At 39.8% G+C, this 22,087-nt stretch overlaps 2 protein-coding genes across 3 annotated transcripts; both read left to right on the top strand.

The window, feature by feature from the left end:
• Window positions 1–7,385: 7,385 nt before the first annotated feature.
• Window positions 7,386–9,258, top strand: LOC311129372 (beta-crystallin A2-like; the record flags this gene model as incomplete). Its single annotated transcript, XM_084161657.1, has 4 exons — window positions 7,386–7,543; window positions 8,323–8,464; window positions 8,723–8,865; window positions 9,111–9,258. 4 exons carry the CDS (start codon window positions 7,386–7,388, stop codon window positions 9,256–9,258), a joined length of 591 nt encoding a protein of 196 aa, XP_084017783.1.
• Window positions 9,259–11,437: 2,179 nt separating this feature from the next.
• Window positions 11,438–16,928, top strand: LOC311129116 (protein FEV). 2 transcript variants are annotated; one of them, XM_084161400.1, is made up of 3 exons: window positions 11,438–11,502; window positions 14,084–14,155; window positions 14,671–16,928. In XM_084161400.1, the coding sequence occupies exon 3, from the start codon at window positions 14,730–14,732 to the stop codon at window positions 15,207–15,209; it is 480 nt and encodes a 159-aa protein (XP_084017526.1). In that variant the 5' UTR covers window positions 11,438–11,502; window positions 14,084–14,155; window positions 14,671–14,729; the 3' UTR covers window positions 15,210–16,928. The 2 variants fall into 2 exon arrangements, with proteins under 2 accessions (XP_084017526.1, XP_084017527.1); XM_084161401.1 differs by lacking the exon at window positions 11,438–11,502 and adding an exon at window positions 13,572–13,635 and having other exon boundaries at window positions 14,671–16,922.
• Window positions 16,929–22,087: the final 5,159 nt, after the last annotated feature.

Here is a 22,087-nt window from a genome sequence, read left to right as displayed (position 1 = left end):
AGGTCTGATGACTAGTTAAGGAACTAATTTGCAAGCCACATGATATGGAAATATGTGTAAATGACATGATGGGGAACAGAGCAGGGAGGCAGGCAGGTGGGTTTTCTCCTACCTTCAACACAGGTGAATAAAGCAACCTTTGAATGTCCCATTTTCCACCGGTTCAGCTTAAGCACAAAGGTCAGCAAATCCTGCCATCTCGTCGATTGGACGGAGCGCAACGCACGGTTGGTTTGCATAGAGATGGAGGGTTGGCATAATAAAGAGCTAAACTCATCTACGTCTGCCCTCCCTCCCCCTGACTCTTGTGTCAATATTGGATTTGAGCAACGCACCGTGCGACAGGTGTCCACTGGAGAATCCTCTCTCTCTTTAAATCCAACCTGAAAAAAGAGGGAGAGAGAAGCTAAATGGAAGGATGGCCTACCATGTCAGGAGTATATATAGGCTACCTTCAACGGGCCACACGCATTTAGAGTTGCCTATAAGATGCACACAATGCGCAGGTATTACTGCTAGTGCGTTTTTAAAATGCCTTCTCACTTTTTTCGACAATAGATAGGCAATGGTAAGTTTTATGTCGGACACATTTTTATGTTGGATTAAACTGTGAATGACACTTTTACAGACAGGTATGCTACATATTTCTGTTTAGGCAACAATATTAACCTTTACACCTTTCCAGGTGTGGGGACGGAGCGACGTATGGAGAGTATAATGTAGTCTACAACTGCTTTTCCAAGACGGGATCATCATATTTGGATTGATTTTCTGTATTTGCCTCACGTTGAGCCACACGCACAATACCTGAAGATTAAGTTTTGTTCGTTCGGCTCGCGTTAAGCAGGTACAGATTTTCTACAAAACAGAAGAGCAAGTTCATGTTGCGACAGAAGTCGTTGTCGTTGATGCTGCTGTCTTTTCCTGTCACAAATACAAACTTTTATTTTTGTAGACCAAAATTATTATAGTCCTACAACAGTTTGTTAAAATTGTTCACTATGGAATATCTTATGGTTTGAACATTTGGGTTTATTTACCTAACAAGTCAACGGATACAAATATCGAACCCCAATTTTTTTGGCCAACTGGATTCTTTTTTATCAGTATTCACTTGATTTATATGGATAAAGTTTTTATGTTACCATTTTCACAAGTTTTTAGACTCAACACTTGCTAACCACTAAATTCTATGGTTCTCTCCATGGATTTTAATACGACTAGTTATTAGACTTGTATTACCTAGTTATTTCCTTTTATTAAATACCATTAGGTTTTTCTTTATGGACATGCTGTAATGATGATATCCAACCAGTTAGCTCCATTCATGTCATCATTATGTCAGAGTGCACCGGGAATCAGGGAGCTGTTCATTTCTTAATTGTAGTTATCTTAATCATTAACCAGCCAAATAACAGCCATCTGATATGGACCATCTGCTGGCTGGATCCTCAGCTGCCTGGGATCTGCACCTCTGTAGAGGCTAGGCTACTCTGTTAAATTAACTATGAAATCCATGGGTGTCTGGACATTTATTCCAGTAAATGGAGAATGTAGCTTATAACATACAGCTCATCATAAAAACACCACATCATTCTCCATTGCTCATGCACTGTAAAACATTTTGCATTTTAGTTAAGCACAGAGACATCATACACTATAGGCATATCACTGCTTTGCATACATTTCAGAAACTTTTCCAGTTTCCACCTCAGACAGTATCACCTGTAGTGCCAGTTACCTCACCACACACACACACACACACACCACTTCGATGAGATGATTAACACCTGTACCTCAATTATCTGTATAGTTCCATTCTATTTTGAGCATAACTGCAGGTAGACGTTTGCATATCCAGTTTTCATTGTATGAATGAGCCAATAAACAGCATGGTAAAGGCTTTCCCATGTAATCATTTCTGCTCTTATGTTTCCCTATTTGACTAAGCCCCAGTAAATATTTGTTTAAAGTCAGAGTAAGGAGACCTCACAACCTGTATCCTCATGCCAGTGAAAGTTCATGCTGCAGTTACAGCCTAAACCTCCAAAATGACACCTCCTCAACTTACTCTACAGAGCAGCTATTGGCTCTGTAAAATATGTACACACAATATTATTTTGTTATTCCCTGATGTCTCAAGCAAGTATTCAAGTCTTTCATGGTGCAATATGTTCTTATCATTTCATATCTGTTCTGTTTTATGGATAAACATGACTGGGACAAAATTACTTCAAGAAAATTATTATTTGCCCTGTCTCAGCAACCTATAAAACTGTGTGCAAACAAATTGTTCTTAAGATGACTATTTCAATTCATTCTGACTATACAGCTATAAAATCAACATTATCTTATCCTATTACATCATCTTGAGAGAATGATGTGTAAAATCAAATAAGCTCAGTTTTTTCCCCATTGGCTGTTATTCTTTAGGTCCGTGGCTATCATAACACTCAGACAATTGTGTGTGTCTGTAGAAAAGCATGATTGCATTTGTGGTGCCTGTTCAACTGCTACCTGTTGCCTAAGTGGAGGACAAGTGTTGCCCTGTGGGCTGTGGGCTGTGTGCTGTTTCAAATGACAGTTAAAGAGGTTGCTAATGAAATATGCAAATGCTTGGGGGTTGTTTCTCTTGTAACCGCCTGGCTTTACCTAAGCAGTGAGCACAGAGGCGGGTAGAAGGAGGGGGAGAACCCAGGGCTCTGCAGCACCTCTCTGGATGCGTCTGAAATGGCACCCTATTCCCTATGTAGTGCACTACTTTTGTAGTCCACTATATAGGGAATAGGGTACCATTTCGGAGGTACCCTCTCTTGGCCTCGGGTAAATCCTGACTGTCTGTTGTGGTTCACTCCGACGCAGAGCCAGAGCCATTCACAGAGCAGATGTCACCTGCATGAGCTGTCATGGCCTGTTCAAATTTGTCCTTAGGAGGATTCGTTTCTATAGCAGCAGAGAGGGGAAAAACACACAGGGAGCAGGTCATTTGGTGGTGGTCTGTGTCTGCTCACTCACTGACTATTCAAGTGGCACCAACTCACATTGAAGCAGAAAACAAGACCTGTCCATTTACAACCTTTTAGCCATTCCTGGAACTGTGTTTAATTAAACATAAAAAAGCAAAAAGATACATTTCTGATTCACATTGGACAATAAAGTTGTATTGTATGCCATTTGTCATCTATTGAGTTGTGTCTCCTCAAGGCGATATTCTGAAGAAAGGTGCTGTAAGTGAATATTTGCACATGCTGGGATCAGCGTCTGATCAGGTATGTGTATGGATATGTACTTGGTTCAAACATACACTGAGTGTACAAAACATTTCCATGACAGACTGACCAGGTGAATCCAGGTGAAAGCTATGATCCCTTGTGGATGTCACTTGTTAAATCCACTTCAACCAGTGTAGATGAAGTGGAGGAGACAGGTTAAAGAAGGATTTTTAAGCCTTTAGATAATTGAGACACGGATTGTGTATTTATGCCATTCAGAGGGTGAATGGGCAAGACAAAATATTTAAGTGCCCTTGAACGGGGTATAGTAGTAGTTGACAGGTGCACTGGTTTGAGTGTGTCAACTGCAATGGGAAGCATTGGAGTCGACATGGGCCGGCATCCCTGTGGAATGCTTTTGACACCTTGTAGACTCCATGCCCAGACTAATTAAGACTGTTCTGAGGGCAAAAGGGGGTGCAACTAAATGTATATTCTATAGCAATATGCATCATATTTTTGTATGTTGTTTGAGTGGCTCACTTGAAAAAGAGACCTGGGTCTCAATGTTGACTCCCTGTATAAATACAAATAAAATACAAAATCAATTTGAAGGGTAACCTGAAACTATGAATTTGTGAGCAATAGCAGCATCCCTTCCTGACAATACATCAGTGCTTACGCAACCTCCCTGACTAAGTCAGATAGGCACAGGCTGGATGGCTTTGTTACCATGGAGAAACTGGATCCTGAGAAACAGTCTGCCTCACTTACACCACACAGTTATCACACGTACACGTTGCCCTATGGAGGGATATTGATGTAAAAAGAAATTAAGAAGGAAAAGTGTGAATAAATAAAGTTGTCTCTAGCCTGGTTCATCTCACATCACTCTATGGTTTATTTCCCAAACAGTGTAAGATACAATGAATAGATACGAGAAAATGCAGGGAGGAAGGAAAAACAGATGTTCAAACAATGTTGTTTGCTCTGGTTGCTGCCTGGTTGACTGGTTCTTCCAACCTGCACCTCAGCTAGCTGTTTGCAGGTTAGGCTACTCAGGAGGGAAAACATGCTGCCAACATTGCTAAATGAAGTGGTCAACCTGTCGAAGTGCAGTGGACCATACATAGACATTTCTATGCGTTGTCTCTTTTTATCCAACACAAATAAGATATTAAATGGTATCTAAAATATCTAAAATAAGATAAGTTATTTCTAAAATATAAAGATATTTGTAGCCAGAGACAAATTAATATAGACTAGCCTACACTTTTCTAATGCACAATAAATAAATATTAATTGTTATTGTGAAAAGCATCTGATATAATAATTTTTCAAAGTATATTTTATTTAGAAAAGGTCCCATTTCATTTACAACCGATCATTTAAAAGTTTCATGAGCAATATCCCCTCTATCAGAGACCCATGCGACCAGTTCAGAGGAATAGACTAGCCTACTACTTTCCTACTGTAATGAATACTCAGGGAGAAAAATGTGTAAATTCACGCGCAGGGCGCAGCAGGTGTTTATTTCGCTTTCGCAAAAGGCAGGAATCGTGGTCACAGGCAGGCAATGGTCATACACAGGTAGGCAAACAGGCAGGAGAATCAAAAACTAGGACTGAAGGCTATAACTGGTTCTCACAAACGAGCTAGGACAAGGCTTAGTAGTCAAAACAAACAATACCTCACAAGGCACAAACAGAATGAACTGAACTAAATAAGGAGCTGATGAGACCAGGTGAGTAACTAACACAGGTGAAGTCAATTAACAAAAAATGAAAGACAGGGCTACGTTCAAGAACACAAAGAAACAGGGCTACGTTCAAGAACACAAGGTTGACTAAGAAAATAAATACAGAACCTTACAGCTACTACTACTGCAAAGGAGATGAAGATTCAAAGTAGAGTTCTGTGTTCTGAGCCTGTACTGTAGGCCCTATGTGTCAGATGCAAATAGGGAGAGCTGAATTTCCAAGTGAAATTAGGCTTCAGCTGATGAGTTGACAAATCTAATCTCTCTAATGGGGGATCAAAGGCCAGCAGATGGGTGACTACTGCTCTGTCACCATGTTCACCTGCCCCAGGGCAAACAAGGCCACACAGGTAAGACAGAACAATGAACCCTCCCCACTCAAAGGGGCTGCTGTACACACAAGCAATGAAGCATATAGGCACACACGTGGCCACACACAGAGACAACAGAAAAGGGTATAACTACAATAAAAACGCATTGCAGGGGAACCATCCAAGTCTGAAGTCTGATTATTTTCAATTTTCATCAGCAAGTAAATTGAGGTCTACAACAGCTTTGGGGTCAATTCCATTTCAATCCAGTCAATTCAGGAAGTAAACTGAAATGTAAATGTTCCAAGGCTCATTCCCAAATGGCACCCTATTCCTTAGTGCGCTAGTTTTGACCAGTGCAACAAGGCTCTGGTCAAAAGTAGTGCACTATATAGGGCTCTGGTCAAAAGTAGTGCAATTTATAGGGAATAGGGTGCCATTTGGGACGCCACCCAAGAGTCAGGCCAACACCCTTCTAAAGCCCTCACCAAGTGAATTTGTTCATGAAAATACAATACTATTATGCATACTGTATTCAAAGACTGCTCTTTCTATTATAATGTCACCTGACCTGACCATATGTCTCTGCGATATGTTGCCTCACTTCAAATGTATCATCATATTTACCGCCTATTATCATCAGTCACTGTAATGAACTATTATGCCACAAGATGTCACTGCAGACAGGTATTATTACAGTTGATTTACATCACTAGGTTCCATTTGTATTATTATACTAAGATTCCAGATCATGAAGTAACATTGCAATATCCAAGCGCCTTCTTAAATAAAATATGATACACATTTATAAGTCAACCATCGATATTGATGAGAAGATACAGAAGGGGACTAGCCACCCCTCAGAGCCTGGTTCCTCTCTAGGTTTCTTCCTAGGGAGTTTTTCCTAGCCACCGTGCTTCTAGATCTGCATTGCTTGCTGTTTGGGGTTTTAGGCTGGGTTTCTGTATAGCACTTTGTGACATCTGCTGATGTAAAAAGGGCTTTATAAATACATTTTATTGATACACAGGTCCACATTCCACTTTGCATTCATAAGCTCCACAAAGGCACAGAAACAATTTGGACCCATTGACAATTCAATAACTGAAGAACACTGAATACATAGAACAATCTGCATTGTAAATCCCTGAGAATTGAGTGCTACTAGAAACATGTCAGAATCTTTTCTCACATTCCTTTCAATTAATATGACGAGAATAGATTTAGCGTGAAAAACAACAGGTATTAAAAAGGTTATACATTTAAAATGCTTTCTTTTAAGCCATATGAAGTATAAACATGATCTAACATTAAAGAATATTACATATTCCTGAAATGAAAATCAGTCTGTCTTCTCATCTTTCCAATGAGAGATGATAGTGGTGCCATGTTGGGTGCTGTGTTGAGGCAGGGGTACAGGCAACCATACATTGGTGCCTTTGTACCCACCTCTGGGGTTAATCTCCAAGAATGCTGCCATTATCCCCAATTTCCAATCAAACTGTCGTGTCAGTGTGTTGCTATTGTGGCCGGTCGTCAGGCAGGCACAGGCTCTGGGTACCATATTGATGAGTCAGTGGATCTAAGCTTCTCACAATGGGCCTCTGGAGCCTCCACAATGGTGTGGACTAATGCATGCTTTCAGCCTGCCGCTGCTGAGTATGCAAAGCCTGTGCGAAAGCGGCAGTAAATGAGGGGCTTGGTAGTATAAAAACAGAAGTGAGGGCCTAGGACTCGACATTGTTACACTGGATCTGTCCCACCTCAGTACTGTCTGTAAGTATTTACACTACCTAGGTAGAATGTGAACATCTGATTCCTGTGCATTGGCGTACCAACCAGTGGGATTGATTACATCCAATATGGGAGATATGTATCTGATATTTGTATCTGATATTTCCCCAGTGCAAACTGAGAGCTCAACTCATTCAACATGAGTTGTTTGGTGCTTCGTACTTTGCTCAGGAATCAATGTTCACTTTCATCTATAGCTAGCTACCAGAGAACCCAAAGTGAAGCTCTCCGTTTTAGCCTAGTTTCCTCACCTCTGGTCTTCCTTGTCCCCATTTGGTAGAGAGCAAACCCACGGTGGAAATAGCAACCATGAACACTCAGCAGATGGAACAGATGGGCCAGTTCAAGATCACTGTCTGGGAGGAGGAGAACTTCCAGGGCAAGCGCTGTGAGTTCATGCTGGAGTGTCAGAACATCATGGAGAGGGGATTCCAAAAGATCCGCTCCATCAAGGTCGAGAACGGACCGTAAGTCTTTCTTTGGATGTCTACACCAGCCTAAAACAATGGAGCTGTACTACATTATTGGTAGAGTAGTAATGTAGTTTTACTATATTAGATCCATGGATGTTGTTTGGTCAACCAATGGTTTTGAGGATTTTCAGGTCATAGATTCTAGTTGTGTTTGAGTAAAAGGTGAGAAATATATTCAATATAACATTCATTTCTAGCCTTAGTTCCTCTCAGAAGCTAATGTATACTTGAATATTATATTCTACATTGCAGTTGTACTGTACTGTTGTGAACCTGCCCTCAGTTGATAAGCAAAGCTTGGTATGACAATGCTACATTTCGTTATCATTATCATGTCCACTGTGTTTCCCTCAACACTTGATAGTCTGATTTGGGCAATCTGTGTGCAATATAGTTTATGTATCATTTTTACATTGTTATGGACCAAATGTTATAGCTGAATGCAATACAAGAGATCATCGATTTGTGTGAGTTATTAGCCCGAAATGTAGCTCGTTGTTTTGTTTCTGACAGTCAGTCAAAGTAGGCTACTGTTGTAATCTCCATTTAGTCCCAGCTGCCTGCCTTGTGTTCTGTTCAAGCGGCTGACTGGCGATCTGATAATGGTCCAAAGGCGCAGCATGTGGTGTTTGCTTTGGCCCTTTGTCCTGTAATCAACAAAGCACTCTGTGCCATGGGGCGTTGCGCTTTTGTTAACTAACCTGACACTCTATTTTCTCTCTTTCTCTCTTTCTTTCTCATTCCCTCTCTCTCTCTCCCTGCCTGTCGTTTAGCTGGGTGGGTTTTGAGTACCCTGAGTTCCAGGGCCAGCAATTCATCCTTGAGAAGGGAGACTACCCCCGTTACGAGGCTTGGAGCGGAAACAGCAGTTACAGAACCGAGCATATGCTTTCCTTCAGACCTATTAAGTGTGCTGTAAGTTCCTCCCACACAAATGTGTAATTTCAAGGATAAAGAAAAGCACTCATCTGAAGCATATTTAGGAATGAAGCACAGGAATAATAATAATGTTTTATTAAAGGTTAATATATTCACATATGATGCTTGTGTTTATATTGTGTCATCATACCATCACACCACAATTCTCAAATCCATCTGTTTTGGATTTTTCCCAAATCTCTAAAATATGATGAAGCCATAAACTAATTAAGGCTCATGCACCTCTATCAACAGAACCACAGTGACAGCAAGGTGACTCTGTATGAGTGTGAAGACTTCCAGGGACGCAAGTTCGAGATGTGCGATGACTACCCATCTCTACAGGCTATGGGCTGGTGCAGCAAGGAGGTTCCCTCAATTAAAGTCAACTCCGGAGCGTAAGTATTTTCTTATTTCTGTAACCTATATATGCCTTCGTTATAAACACTCTCTGATACGTAAACTATATTGACAAAGACATAATCACCCATTACTTTCCAAGACGATTGGTTTTGTACATTTCATAACAGCTTAGGACTGCATCCGGTCACATATTACATACATAGCAGCCTCATATCTGTTGTGTGATAGAGTGCCATTAGAAAAATTATCAACTGAATAACATGTGCCCTTCTCTTCACAGCTGGGTGGCCTATCAGTTCCCCGGTTACCGTGGCTACCAGTACATCCTGGAGAGAGACAGACACCAGGGAGAGTACAGACACTACAATGAGTACAGCACCCAGGCTCACACCAACCAGGTCCAGTCTATCCGCAGAATCCAGCACTAAGTCCACCTGACACTATCCTCCAGCGGCTACCATGTACTGACCATGCCATGACATGTATTAAACTAGGCAATAAAGGCTTTATTCAAACTACAGAAAACAGAGTGCTTGTGGCAATTCCTTGCTTTAAATAAAAAAACGTACTCTTGATCAGGACATATAGCTAGCTATTATCTGTTCAATAGCCTGTGGTAGAGTCTTAACAACCCATTGCCACAGCGGCTAGCTGTATACTCCAACACAAGTGAATCACAAAGGCATTTCATGATATGACAAATACATCAATACATAACCCAGGGTAAATACCACCTTTCTGTTAGGATAGGATGTATATTGTTCTTGTCAGATTGTATCTTATTTCCAATAAACAAAAGCAAGAGATCACTATTGTTTCCACCATTTGTTATAGCAAATGTTGTGTTTTGTAGTAACCTACCATGAAGCCTATACAACAGTATGTGGACACCCCTTCAAATGAGTGGATTCGGCTACTGACAAGTGTATAAAATTGAGCACACAGCCATGCGATCTCCATAGACAAACATTGGCAGTAGAATGGCCCGTACTGAATAGCTCAGTGACTTTCAACGTGGCACCGTCATAGGATGCCACCTTCCCAACAAGTCAGTTTGTCAGATTTCTGCCCTGCTAGAGCTGCCCCGGCCAACAGTAAGTGCTGTTATTGTGAAGTGGAAACGTGTAGGAGCAACAACGGCTCAGCCGCGAAGTGGTAGGCCACACAAGCTCACAGAAATGGACCGCTGAGTGCTGAAACGCGTAGCACATAAAAATTGTCTGTCCTCGGTTGCAACACTCACTACTGAGTTCCAAACTGCCTCTGGAAGCAACGTCAGCACAAGAACTGTTCGCTGGGAGCTTCATGAAATGGGATTCCATGGCCAAGCAGCCACACACAAGCCTAAGATCACCATGCGCAATGCCAAGCGTCGGCTGGAGCGGTGTAAAGCTCACTGCTATTGGACTCTGGAGAAGTGGAAACGCATTCTCTGGAGTGATGAATCAAGCTTCACCATCTGGCAGTCCAACGGACTAATCTGGGTTTGGCGGATGCCAGGAGAACGCTAACTGCCCCAATGCATAGTGCCAACTGTAAAGTTGGGTAGAGGAGGAATAATGGTCTGGGGCTGTTTTTCATGGTTCGGCCTAGGCCCCTTAGTTCCAGTGAAGGGAAATCTTAACGCTACAGCATACAATTACATTCTAGACGATTCTGTACTTCCAACTTTGTGGTAACAGTTTGGGGACTGTCCTTTCCTGTTTCAGCATGACAATTCCCCCGTGCACAAAGCGAGGTCTATACAGAAATGGTTTGTCAAGATTGGTGTGGAAGAACGTGACTGGCCTGCACAGAGCCCTGACCTCAAACCCATCGAACACCTTTGGGATGAATTGGAACGCCGACTGCGAGCCAGGCCTAATTGCCCAACATCAGTGCCCGACCTCACTAATGCTCTTGTGGCTGAATGGAAGCAAGTCCCTGCAGCAATGTTCCAACATCTAGTGGAAAGCCTTCCCAGAAGAGTGGAGGCTGTTATAGCAGCAAAGGGGGGACCATCTCCATATTAATGCCCATGATTTTGGAATGAGATGTTCGACTAGCGGGTGTCCACATACTTTTGGCCATGTAGTGTATGTTTCACTCAACAACCATCATATCAATAAATGAAGGCAGAAGGCTCTTAATATGAAATTAAGTAGGCTACTCTCCAAACCTGGCCCAAGTCGACCAACGTGCAGCCAGACAATGTGAGTTGTCCAAGGTGATGACCTATGTTACTGCGGCCATGTCAAACTCATTTAACACCAAATAAACTATATAAATTGGGGGATAGCCCCACTATATATCGTCAGGCTATCGTTAAGACTGCCATTGCATAATACTGCTAATACATTTGCCAAGTTGTGGATCATATATGCATGTTTTCTTGAACCGGATTACGTTTTAAGTCATACTTGCTACATCCTGCTTTGAATGTTTGTTTGCTGAGTCGTCTCACAGTTCAGGTCTAGGACATTCATGAACCGCAGACCGGTAAAAGACACAGGCCCACACCCAGTCCAGGATCTTTTAATAAATGTTCAACCATACACACCTTTCCCAAATACACATTTCTGTGCTGACTGATTAAAACGGCCGCACAGTGCAGAGGACCTTGGCAGTCGTTTCGGATGGTGAGGGGAATAGGTTAGGCCACTGTTGCTTGTGTTTTCAATCCCGTAAAACTGGTAAGTGCAACGATGAGTAAGAGAAGATATAAATAGTTTTTAGGTAGCCTAGTATTCTCTTTGCCTGTGAACGAGTTGGGAATTATTTTAAATGCAGGAGGCACTGCACTTTTCTTGGCTTCTCACAATCGATTTCCTGTGCGCACATAGCATGGTCTCATTTTGTAATCAGATATATACAATTATATATGCCTTCATGTGGGATTGCTTTACAGTCAATAGGCCTTATGTAAAGTGTTATTGAAGGGTGGAATCCTAATTTGAGATTCGTGCATAACTACCACCACCGACATTATGATTTATGCGCACAGGTGTCAAATTATGATTCGACCTGAAGTGTTTTATAGCCTATCATTTGTTTGAATGGACAAATATTTAAGGTGAAACTATAAATACAACAAGGACATCAAAACTGAAACTATAACTTGGAGTACACCAGAATGGGCCAATAATATTTAATTCAAACCTTTCGAAAATGATCTAGCATTCGAGGCTTGTTTTAAGTTGCCTGCGACCTGTTTAAAGACTCAGGCAGCTAAAGCAAGTCTGGGACGCCAGACACAACTCTTCTGAGTGCAGCAGCAGCAGCGGAACCGGTGGAGGGAGAGGCGTGGTGGGGACGTGGAATATAATTGCCTACTCCATGAGTCATATAATAGCCTTGCTTAGCAGTCACATACATACTCTCAGGTCTCATATCGTTTGCTCCTGTTATCTTTGCACTGGGCAACTATGACTTGATACACGCGCACACATAACACATTTTCTTGCAAATATTTCATTTGCATCAATGCATGGTGATTTACATGAAATGTTATGTTTATGTTTATGTTATGTTTATTATGTGTATTTAATTATTGACATGTGTTGTGATTAGAAATACCTATTATTAAATTGGTAAAAGTAGCAGAAAACGTTTTAGAATGTCTACAAAATCTACAATTTGCTGTACATTTTGCGTGTCGATGGCATATGACAACTAATAAAGTGTTTGCCTTAAATACTGTGACTGTTATTCCCTTTTTATTGCACTTACTCACTGAATATTTTCACAGCTCATCTCATTAATGTTATCTGCCCACAATGTATTTTCTTCATATTCCTTAGGCTAGGACTAGGCTACTTTTATATGGAGGCAGTTATTGTATTTCAAGGAAAATCTGAATAAAGAAAATGCATTATTAATATTATTATTATTATTATTATTATTATACTGAGCCTCTGTATTATTAGGCCTATTATGATCATAATAATGGGTATGGTTCTGAGTATGATTATGATTCCTTAGATTATTATTGTTATTAGGCCTATTGTAGTTATTATTATTATTATTAGGCCTATTGTAGTTATTATTATTATTATTATTATTATTATTATTATTATTATTCGGTCAATTGTTGTTATTATTATGCTATTATTAGGCTAATGGCCTTTTGTGGATCATGGATGGGGCCTTGTGAGGTAGCTTGGACGTTTGTCGTCGCAGGATTGCTTTTGATTAATAGAGAATTGTTCTCTCCTGGCTTTACATCGTTAAACATAATTTAAGATATTGTTTTAGATTTAGCCTCATTACACTCCGATTGTATATAGCCTTATACCCATAAACAGAAGGTTGGTGATACAATGTTCTTGTTTTCCCAGGTGCATTGAGGCGTGTTTTTAAGGTCAATATTATTTTCCAAAATGAAATAGGTCTCTGTGTTTGCAAAGAGGTAAAGAGGCGGAAAAGAGAGGGGATCTGAACTGGTTTTCCATGTCAAACACTTCAATTCTCCATAGAAACTCTGATCTTAACGCGGAAACTTTATTAAACTCTGATGGTGGATTGATAAGGCCGAATTTCTCTCGGATCTTTTTATTGTGGAGACCGGGGAGAGATGACAGAGGCAAATTGCTCTTTTAATTAAAGCAATGCACCAGAGGAAATTGCTGTCTGAATATTGTCTCAGAGATGGGGTTTGTGACAGTTGCCTGGAAACTTCAATCTGTCCCACATTTATTCCAGATCACAGTTATGAGATAAAGTTTAATAAAAATCTTTGCCCGAATGAAATCCAACCCTTTCTTGAACAACAGCTACAATGAGACAGAACTGCGGAGGAAACCTTATGTTTAACATGTATCTCTCAGGTTCGTGCTTTTGTACGTGATATTTGAAATATTATTGCTTTATAGGCTATTCAGATGAGGGAAATCGTCTTTATTCCTTGGATAGTGATTCTGCTTCTAGCTATCGACTGCTCTGCCTTTTCAATCTGTAGCACGTATCCTCTTTTGTCGGAAATCGGATATCCTCTTTCCTGAACGCGTTTCCTGGCTTCAGCCGTAAAGCTTGGAGGAAGAAACCACAAATATTACAAAACAGAGCATTAGTTAGAGACTAGATTATAAGCTACAACCATAGTTTTTAAATGCTTTTGATCATATTTTCAATCTGAAGAGAAATATTTCAAATTGTTATTGTATTTTAACATATAATTTTGCAATGAATACTTATTTTACATGAATATATGCTATATTTTCAAATAATATTGGTTTAATAACATATTTATTTGTGTTAATGACCGGTCTATTGCAGATCCAACAGAAAATCTGTTGAAAGAAAGCAAAGGTGCATCCTGGAGTCCCATAAACACAGGAGTGCAAAAAGGTAAGAAAATGTTTAAATTTGTATTTATTTTATGCATCCCAACCCAGTAAGTATTATAGGCATTCCGAGCATTTTTATTAATGAATATAAGCTTTACCTTTTACATTTTTTTATAATCTTCAGTCCATAGAATCACTGCCATTGATTTGATTAGAGATAATTAATCAGCTGAAAGAAAATGATAACACGTTCTACATGGAACTCCCAATGAACCCTTTTTTCTGAGTGCACAATAAATACGTCATTGTGTTGTTTGTGAACTAGGCATCCTTTTTAGACAAATATTTTTCTTTCGTGCTTTTGTAATTGCAAGACATATAGACATTGATGAAATTTAACCAAATTGTTGTCCAACTACTGATAGGTTATCGACATGTTTATTCTATGCGTAATTGGCCATTTATTTTGGAAATGAAGTTAAATACATTTTTCAAATATTCTATCAAATAATTAATGCTTATTTTCCCGTATTGTCCCCGTCACAAATGTATATTATTATGTGTTATTTTGAAAAGGCAGTGGACAGATTCAGCTATGGCAGTTTCTCCTCGAACTCCTGTCAGACAGCGCCAACATGTCTTGCATCGCCTGGGAAGGGACGAATGGAGAATTCAAGCTAATTGAACCAGATGAGGTGGCCCGGCGATGGGGCGAGCGCAAAAGCAAGCCCAACATGAACTACGACAAACTCAGCCGCGCATTGCGCTACTACTACGACAAAAACATAATGACAAAGGTCCATGGGAAGCGATATGCTTACAAGTTCGACTTTCACGGGTTGGCTCAGGTTTGTCAACCTTCGACAACCGAGCAAGCTCTTTATAAATTCCAGAGTAATTTTGCCCCCATTCCCTTTTCAGGGATTTCAAAGCTAAACCTGGTTGGTCCAGGCGTCGGTTCGTCTGGATTCTCGTATTGGCCGGGGTCGACACCGACTCTCTACCACAGTCACAACCTCCAACCCCCGGGACCGTTTGGTTCTGTGTCTGCCTCGCACATCAGCTGTGTCAACAACATCAACAACCTGAATAATATCAATAACCACTACAATTGACTCCTATTAAATCTACTAATAATGTAGTTTAAAAAGGCCTAATCATAATTCACAATGATAGCTGAAGGCGCGCCTTTTAAAATTAGGCCTATGAATTATGATTTTCCCTCTTGAAATGTTGTCTTGTGGACCAACATTTTTTAAAATCCTAAGTGAATGGGCCTATGGGCAAATCATTAAACATTTGTGGAAAGTTTCAAATTGAATGACATGCTTGTTTTTTTGTTGTTGTTTATTTTATTTTTTATATGTAGCCTATTTCAAACAAAATCTAGATTAAGAACCATTTTCTTGCCTATTTTTCTCTCGTTGATAAGACATGACTGTTGTGTTCAGTACGAAAACGTTCTCGAACGTTGCAGATAGAAATACTACAAATAGAGCCGACGTAATTCCTTATTCTACATGTCAGAGATGCATGTTCTTTCTACCTGAACGTTCCAAAACTTTGCGTCCTGCTGAACGCACCCCTGGTGTCTGCAAGAGATTGTCTGGCTTCTAGCGCCATCAGGTGGCTATTAATTAGGCATATACATACTGATTTGATCTCAAATAAGCTTGCAGTGTTCTTTTCAAAGTAGGGATATTACTGCGACTCTAAAAATATTATGGAGATAAAGATATATCGTCACTTTAAATAGCCTTTGTTATGTTAAGCCTACATGTAGATGTAGCCTACACAGACAGTTTACAATGCAGTGCAGGTGTCTCCTTTAGTTACGACTACAAAAGGGTTTGCCTTTTAGTTTTTATACGTTTTCCTTGTAGTCTATTTTGACATTTTACACACAGATTCGACATTTTTATGCACGAAAATAAATAAATAGATTGTTCGATTAACACTTAAAACCTCTTAGATATTCTGTCTTTGAAATTGTAGGCTGCAAATGCCATTTGATATCATGCATGAAATTGTGTGTTGATTAGACATGTCATATGACATCTGATTGTAAACTAATTTCAAATCGGGCATATGGTCTTTAGATTGTCAAGATATATTTTTCCACACATTTCCAAAAAGCTATATCCACCAATTTTTCACATTTGTGTTTTTTCATCAGAAATGATTGCTTATGGGTACCTTAATTTCTGTGTAAAATATTACTGTTCTCAGATTTTGTTGTGTGTGATTTTTAAAAATTGTTTTAACAAAATGCTATATATCCATCTTTTTGCTCGAATGGAATGTTCATATCCTGTAAAATGTCAAATGTAGGCTAATTGTTTTACATACAGATCTCATACTACTGTATAAAAAAAGTAGATTTAAAAAATATATATTGATGTCCCAAATGTATCACTTGTACATTTCTTTATAAAAAATGTAGTTACTTGTTACATTTGACTGTGAAAAACCTAGCAGTACTACCTATTTTTCTCTGAGAGTGAGGCAGATATTTAGCATTTTGCAAGAAAACATAATTATGTCTCTCTAAAATGAAACTATCAAGTGATAGATTTTAAACAAATACATGTCTCTCATTGAACAACCCCATGCCATGATTAGATAGTGAAAAAACCCAATAATCTCTTTCATAATTTGTGTAAACAATAAAAGCGAATTTACCAACATTTCTGAAAATGGGTAGGTCTATATAACGTTTTGGAATGAAACTCTTCACATGTACCTATTCCATTACATCTTATTCGTTCTCTTGTTGTTAGCCTATTGTAGCCTATAAAATGAACATGTTATTGAATAAATCGAGTGTCATTTGTACAGTGGTTGTCTGTCATTTGTTGAGGCTTAGGCATGCATGCTATTAGACCTATTGTAGATTTGATTAGTGACATTTTGTGAACTTAGAATGTTATTTTACATGCATTTTATTTTTGTAGAATTATCACAGAATGTATGCAGATGATTTTTCCAAGTGCACAACACATTTCGCTCTCAGCTTGGTTGATGATCTTATGGTGACGTATTATTAGGCCTACATTATTTTCAGCCACACAGCGGCGCTACGTCATACTGTTTGCATAACATTATGAGCAATTGGACTGATCTACATTTAAAAACATGACCCACTGTTCCATGTGCTATTTTGTTCTGAGGGAGAAATGTTTTGTCTTACTTTAAATCTAGATAAAAAAGGAAGTAGGCCTATTTCAACATTTGTTTTCACCTTCATTGCTGTGGATCAGGTCATTGGACACACTTACAGTGCCTTCAGAAAGCATTCACACCACTTGACTTTTTCCACATTTTGTTTTGTTACAAAGTAGGATTACAATGGATTTAATTGTCGTTTTTTGTCAACAATCTACACAAAACACTCTGTAATGTCAAAGTGGAAGAAAAATTCGAACATTTGCAAAACAAAACATGAATAAATAAACACTAATATGTCTTGATTCAATAAATATTCAAACCCCTGAGTCAATACATGTTAGAATCACCTTTGGCAGCTGTGAGTCTTTCTGGGTAAGTCTCTAAGCGCTTTCCACACCTGGATTACGTAACATTTGCCCATTATTCTTTTCAAATTTCTTCAAGCTCTGTCAAATTGGTTGTTGGTCATTGCTAAACAACCATTTTCAGGTCTTGCCATAATTTTCAAGCAGATTTAAATCAAAACTGTTACTCAGCCACTCAGGAACATTCACTGTCTTCTTGGTAATCAACTCCAGTGTAGATTTGGCCTTGTGTTTTAGGTTATTGTCCTGCTGAAAGCTGAATTCATCTCCCAGTGTCTGGTAGAAAGCAGACTGAACCAGATTTTCCTCTAGGATTTTGCCTGTGCTTAGCTTCATTCCATTTTTTTTATCCTGAAAAACGACCCAGTCCTTAACGATTACAAGCATACCCATAACATGATTCAGCCACTATTATGCTTGAAAAAATGGAAAGTGGTATTCAGTAATGTGTTGTATTGGATATGCCCCAAACATAACACTCGTGGTCCTCTGTAGCTCAGCTGGTAGAGCACGGCACTTGTAACGCCAAGGTAGTGGGTTCGATCCCCAGGACCACCCATACACAAAAATGTATGCACGCATGACTGTAAGTCGCTTTGGATAAAAGCGTCTGCTAAATGGCATATTATAATATTATAGGACAAAAAGGTAATTGCTTTGCCACATTATTTGGCAGTATTACTTTAGTGTCTTTTTGCAAACAGGATGCATGTTTTTGAATATTTTTATTATGTACAGGCTCCCTTCTTTTCCTTCTGTCATTTAGGTTAGTATTGTGGAGTAACTACAGTATATTGATGGTATGGGTCTACATGCCTTCCATGTCAGATTGCCTGTATCTGGTAAAGGATTACTTCTCATAAGCTCGTATGTAACCTAAACCTACATTTAGACATTGCTGTCAGGCAAGTGGTTTAAGATCCAGAGAAACAACTATTCACTCGTTGTCTGTGGAGCTAATTTGATGTCATAGATCGAGAATGCCTCCTGCATGGTTGCATATTGTGAGGAGGCTGATAAGAACACAGCAGTGTGTGTGTGTGTGACCTGCATATCAATAGAGCCACCAGGAACCCTTTCCTCTATTGATGGCAGGCAGGCAGCACTCGAGACACCAGACGCATTTCAAATCCCCTGCCTCCTCTCCCTCTGTCTGCACAATGCCAGGCCAACAGAGGCCAAGGCATGATCTCGGTTTCTCTCTATTCTTGTTCTCACACTATAGACTACTTAAAGAAAGTGTCCCTATAGCAATGACATGCACTTTCAAAAGATGAAAAGAAGAGCACAATCAAGATATGTATACTGATATAAACTGTTTATAGCTATACCAAATAATATATATATTTTTAAATTACTGTATACAATACAATTGAGGTGAGGGCATTGGAAATGCTTTTGGCAGTTAATCTGCTTCTGTTCTGTGGTGGCACTGTGTGCTCTTTTTAAAGGATGTGTCCCAATCGTTCAAAGGCCCTAGGATCCAGGTGGGGGTGGTCTTCCAGTCACTGGGACGACAACCCAAGTTGGGATGGGGGGAGGATTTAGTGGGTGGCATAGTGAAGAACAATTGGAGGTTTAGTAGTGCAAATATGATGGTACAGCTAAATGGACGCTCAATCATTATAGTACTTTTTAATAGTAAGTTTACAAACATATATTATGATAAATAGAATTGAAACATACAGTGGGGAAAAAAAGTATTTAGTCAGCCACCAATTGTGAAAGTTCTCCCACTTAAAAAGATGAGAGAGGCCTGTAATTTTCATCATAGGTACACGTCAACTATGACAGACAAATTGAGGAAAAAACATCCAGAAAATCACATTGTAGGATTTTTAATGAATTTATTTGCAAATTATGGTGGAAAATAAGTATTTGGTCACCTACAAACAAGCAATATTTCTGGCTCTCACAGACCTGTAACTTCTTCTTTAAGAGGCTCCTCTGTCCTCCACTCGTTACCTGTATTAATGGCACCTGTTTGAACTTGTTATCAGTATAAAAGACACCTGTCCACAACCTCAAACAGTCACACTCCAAACTCCACTATGGCCAAGACCAAAGAGCTGTCAAAGGACACCAGAAACAAAATTGTAGACCTGCACCAGGCTGGGAAGACTGAATCTGCAATAGCTTGGTTTGAAGAAATCAACTGTGGGAGCAATTATTAGGAAATGGAAGACATACAAGACCACTGATAATCTCCCTCGATCTGGGGCTCCACGCAAGATCTCACCCCGTGGGGTCAAAATGATCACAAGAACGGTGAGCAAAAATCCCAGAACCACACGGGGGGACCTAGTGAATGACCTGCAGAGAGCTGGGACCAAAGTAACAAAGCCTACCATCAGTAACACACTACGCCGCCAGGGACTCAAATCCTGCAGTGCCAGACGTGTCCCCCTGCTTAAGCCAGTACATGTCCAGGCCCGTCTGAAGTTAGCTAGAGTGCATTTGGATGATCCAGAAGAGGATTGGGAGAATGTCATATGGTCAGATGTAACCAAAATATAACTTTTTGGTAAAAACTCAATTCGTCGTGTTTGGAGGACAAAGAATGCTGAGTTGCATCCAAAGAACACCATACCTACCGTGAAGCATGGGGGTGGAAACATCATGCTTTGGGGCTGTTTTTCTGCAAAGGGACCAGGACGACTGATCCGTGTAAAGGAAAGAATGAATGGGGCCATGTATCGTGAGATTTTGAGTGAAAACCTCCTTCCATCAGAAAGGGCATTGAAGATGAAACGTGGCTGGGTCTTTCAGCATGACAATGATCCCAAACACACCGCCCGGGCAACGAACGAGTGGCTTCGTAAGAAGCATTTCAAGGTCCTGGAGTGGCCTAGCCAGTCTCCAGATCTCAACCCCATAGAAAATCTTTGGAGGGAGTTGAAAGTCTGTGTTGCCCAGCGACAGCCCCAAAACATCACTGCTCTAGAGGAGATCTGCATGGAGGAATGGGCCAAAATACCAGCAACAGTGTGTGAAAACCTTGTGAAGACTTACAGAAAACGTTTGACCTGTGTCATTGCCAACAAAGGGTATATAACAAAGTATTGAGAAACTTTTGTTATTGACCAAATACTTATTTTCCACCATAATTTGCTAATAAATTCATTAAAAATCCTACAATGTGATTTTCTGGATTTTTTTTCCTAATTTTGTCTGTCATAGTTGACGTGTACCTATGATGAAAATTACAGGCCTCTCTCATCTTTTTAAGTGGGAGAACTTGCACAATTGGTGGCTGACTAAATACTTTTTTTCCCCACTGTACACTACCGTTCAAAAGTTTGGGGTCACTTAGAAATGACCTTGTTTTCGAAAGAAAAGCAATTTGTTTGTCCATTAAAATAACATCAAATTGATCAGAAATACAGTGTAGACATTGTTAATGTTGTAAATGGCTATTGTAGCTGGAAACGGCTGATTTTTAATGGAATATCTACATAGGCGTACAGAGGCCCATTATCAGCAACCATCAGTCCTGTGTTCCAATGGCACGTTGTGTTTGCTAATCCAAGTTTATCATTTTAAAAGGCTAATTGATCATTAGAAAACCCTTTTGCAATTATGTTAGCACAGCTGAAAACTGTTGTGCTGATTAAAGAAGCAATAAAACTGGCCTTGAGACTAGTTGAGTATCTGGAGCATCAGCAATTGTGGGTTCGATTACAGGCACCAAATGGTCAGAAACAAATAACTTTCTTCTGAAACTCGTCAGTCTATTCTTGTTCTGAGAAATGAAGGCTATTCCATGCAATAAATTGCCAAGAAACTGAAGATCTCATACAACGCTGTGTACTACTCAATTCACAGAACAGCGCAAACTGGCTCTAACCAGAATAGAAAGAGGAGTGGGAGGCCCCGGTGCACAACTGAGCAAGAAGACAAATACATTAGAGTGTCTAGTTTGAGAAGCAGACGCCTCACAGGTCCTCAACTGGCAGCTTCATTAAATAGTACCCGCAAAACACCAGTCTCAACGTCAACAGTGAAGAGGCGACTCCGGGATGCTGACCTAGGCAGAGTTGCAAAGAAAAAGCCATATCTCAGACTGCCCATCTTAATATTGTATTTCTATTGGCCAGTCTGAGATATGGCTTTTTCTTTGCAACTCTGCCTAGAAGGTCAGCATCCCGGAGTCACCTATTTAAAAAAAAAAACGAAAAAACAACAACATACAAGTACAAAAATGTGCACCTTTAGATTGAGTAATGTATATTTTCAGTTCTCTATGGGGTTCATAGCTTATGCTGACAAAATTATTGTGTCAGCCCCATACAGTAATAGGACTACCAGTATATGCAGCAGACCATTAATTATACTGTACGTGTATTGGTACATTCAGTACATTGACCTGGTTGGACCTTTGGGGCTTAGACATTTGTGTTGGAAATTCCTCTAGGTGAGTCACCTCGGTACTGTGTTGTTAAAATACAGTCTACATTGGA

This window comes from Coregonus lavaretus (assembly GCF_964263955.1).
Source record: "Coregonus lavaretus genome assembly, chromosome: 5".
In the NCBI taxonomy this organism is placed as follows: Eukaryota; Metazoa; Chordata; class Actinopteri; order Salmoniformes; family Salmonidae; genus Coregonus; species Coregonus lavaretus.
The sequence above is the reverse complement of the archived record's forward strand: the minus strand, read 5'-3'. Positions and strand labels throughout refer to the sequence as shown.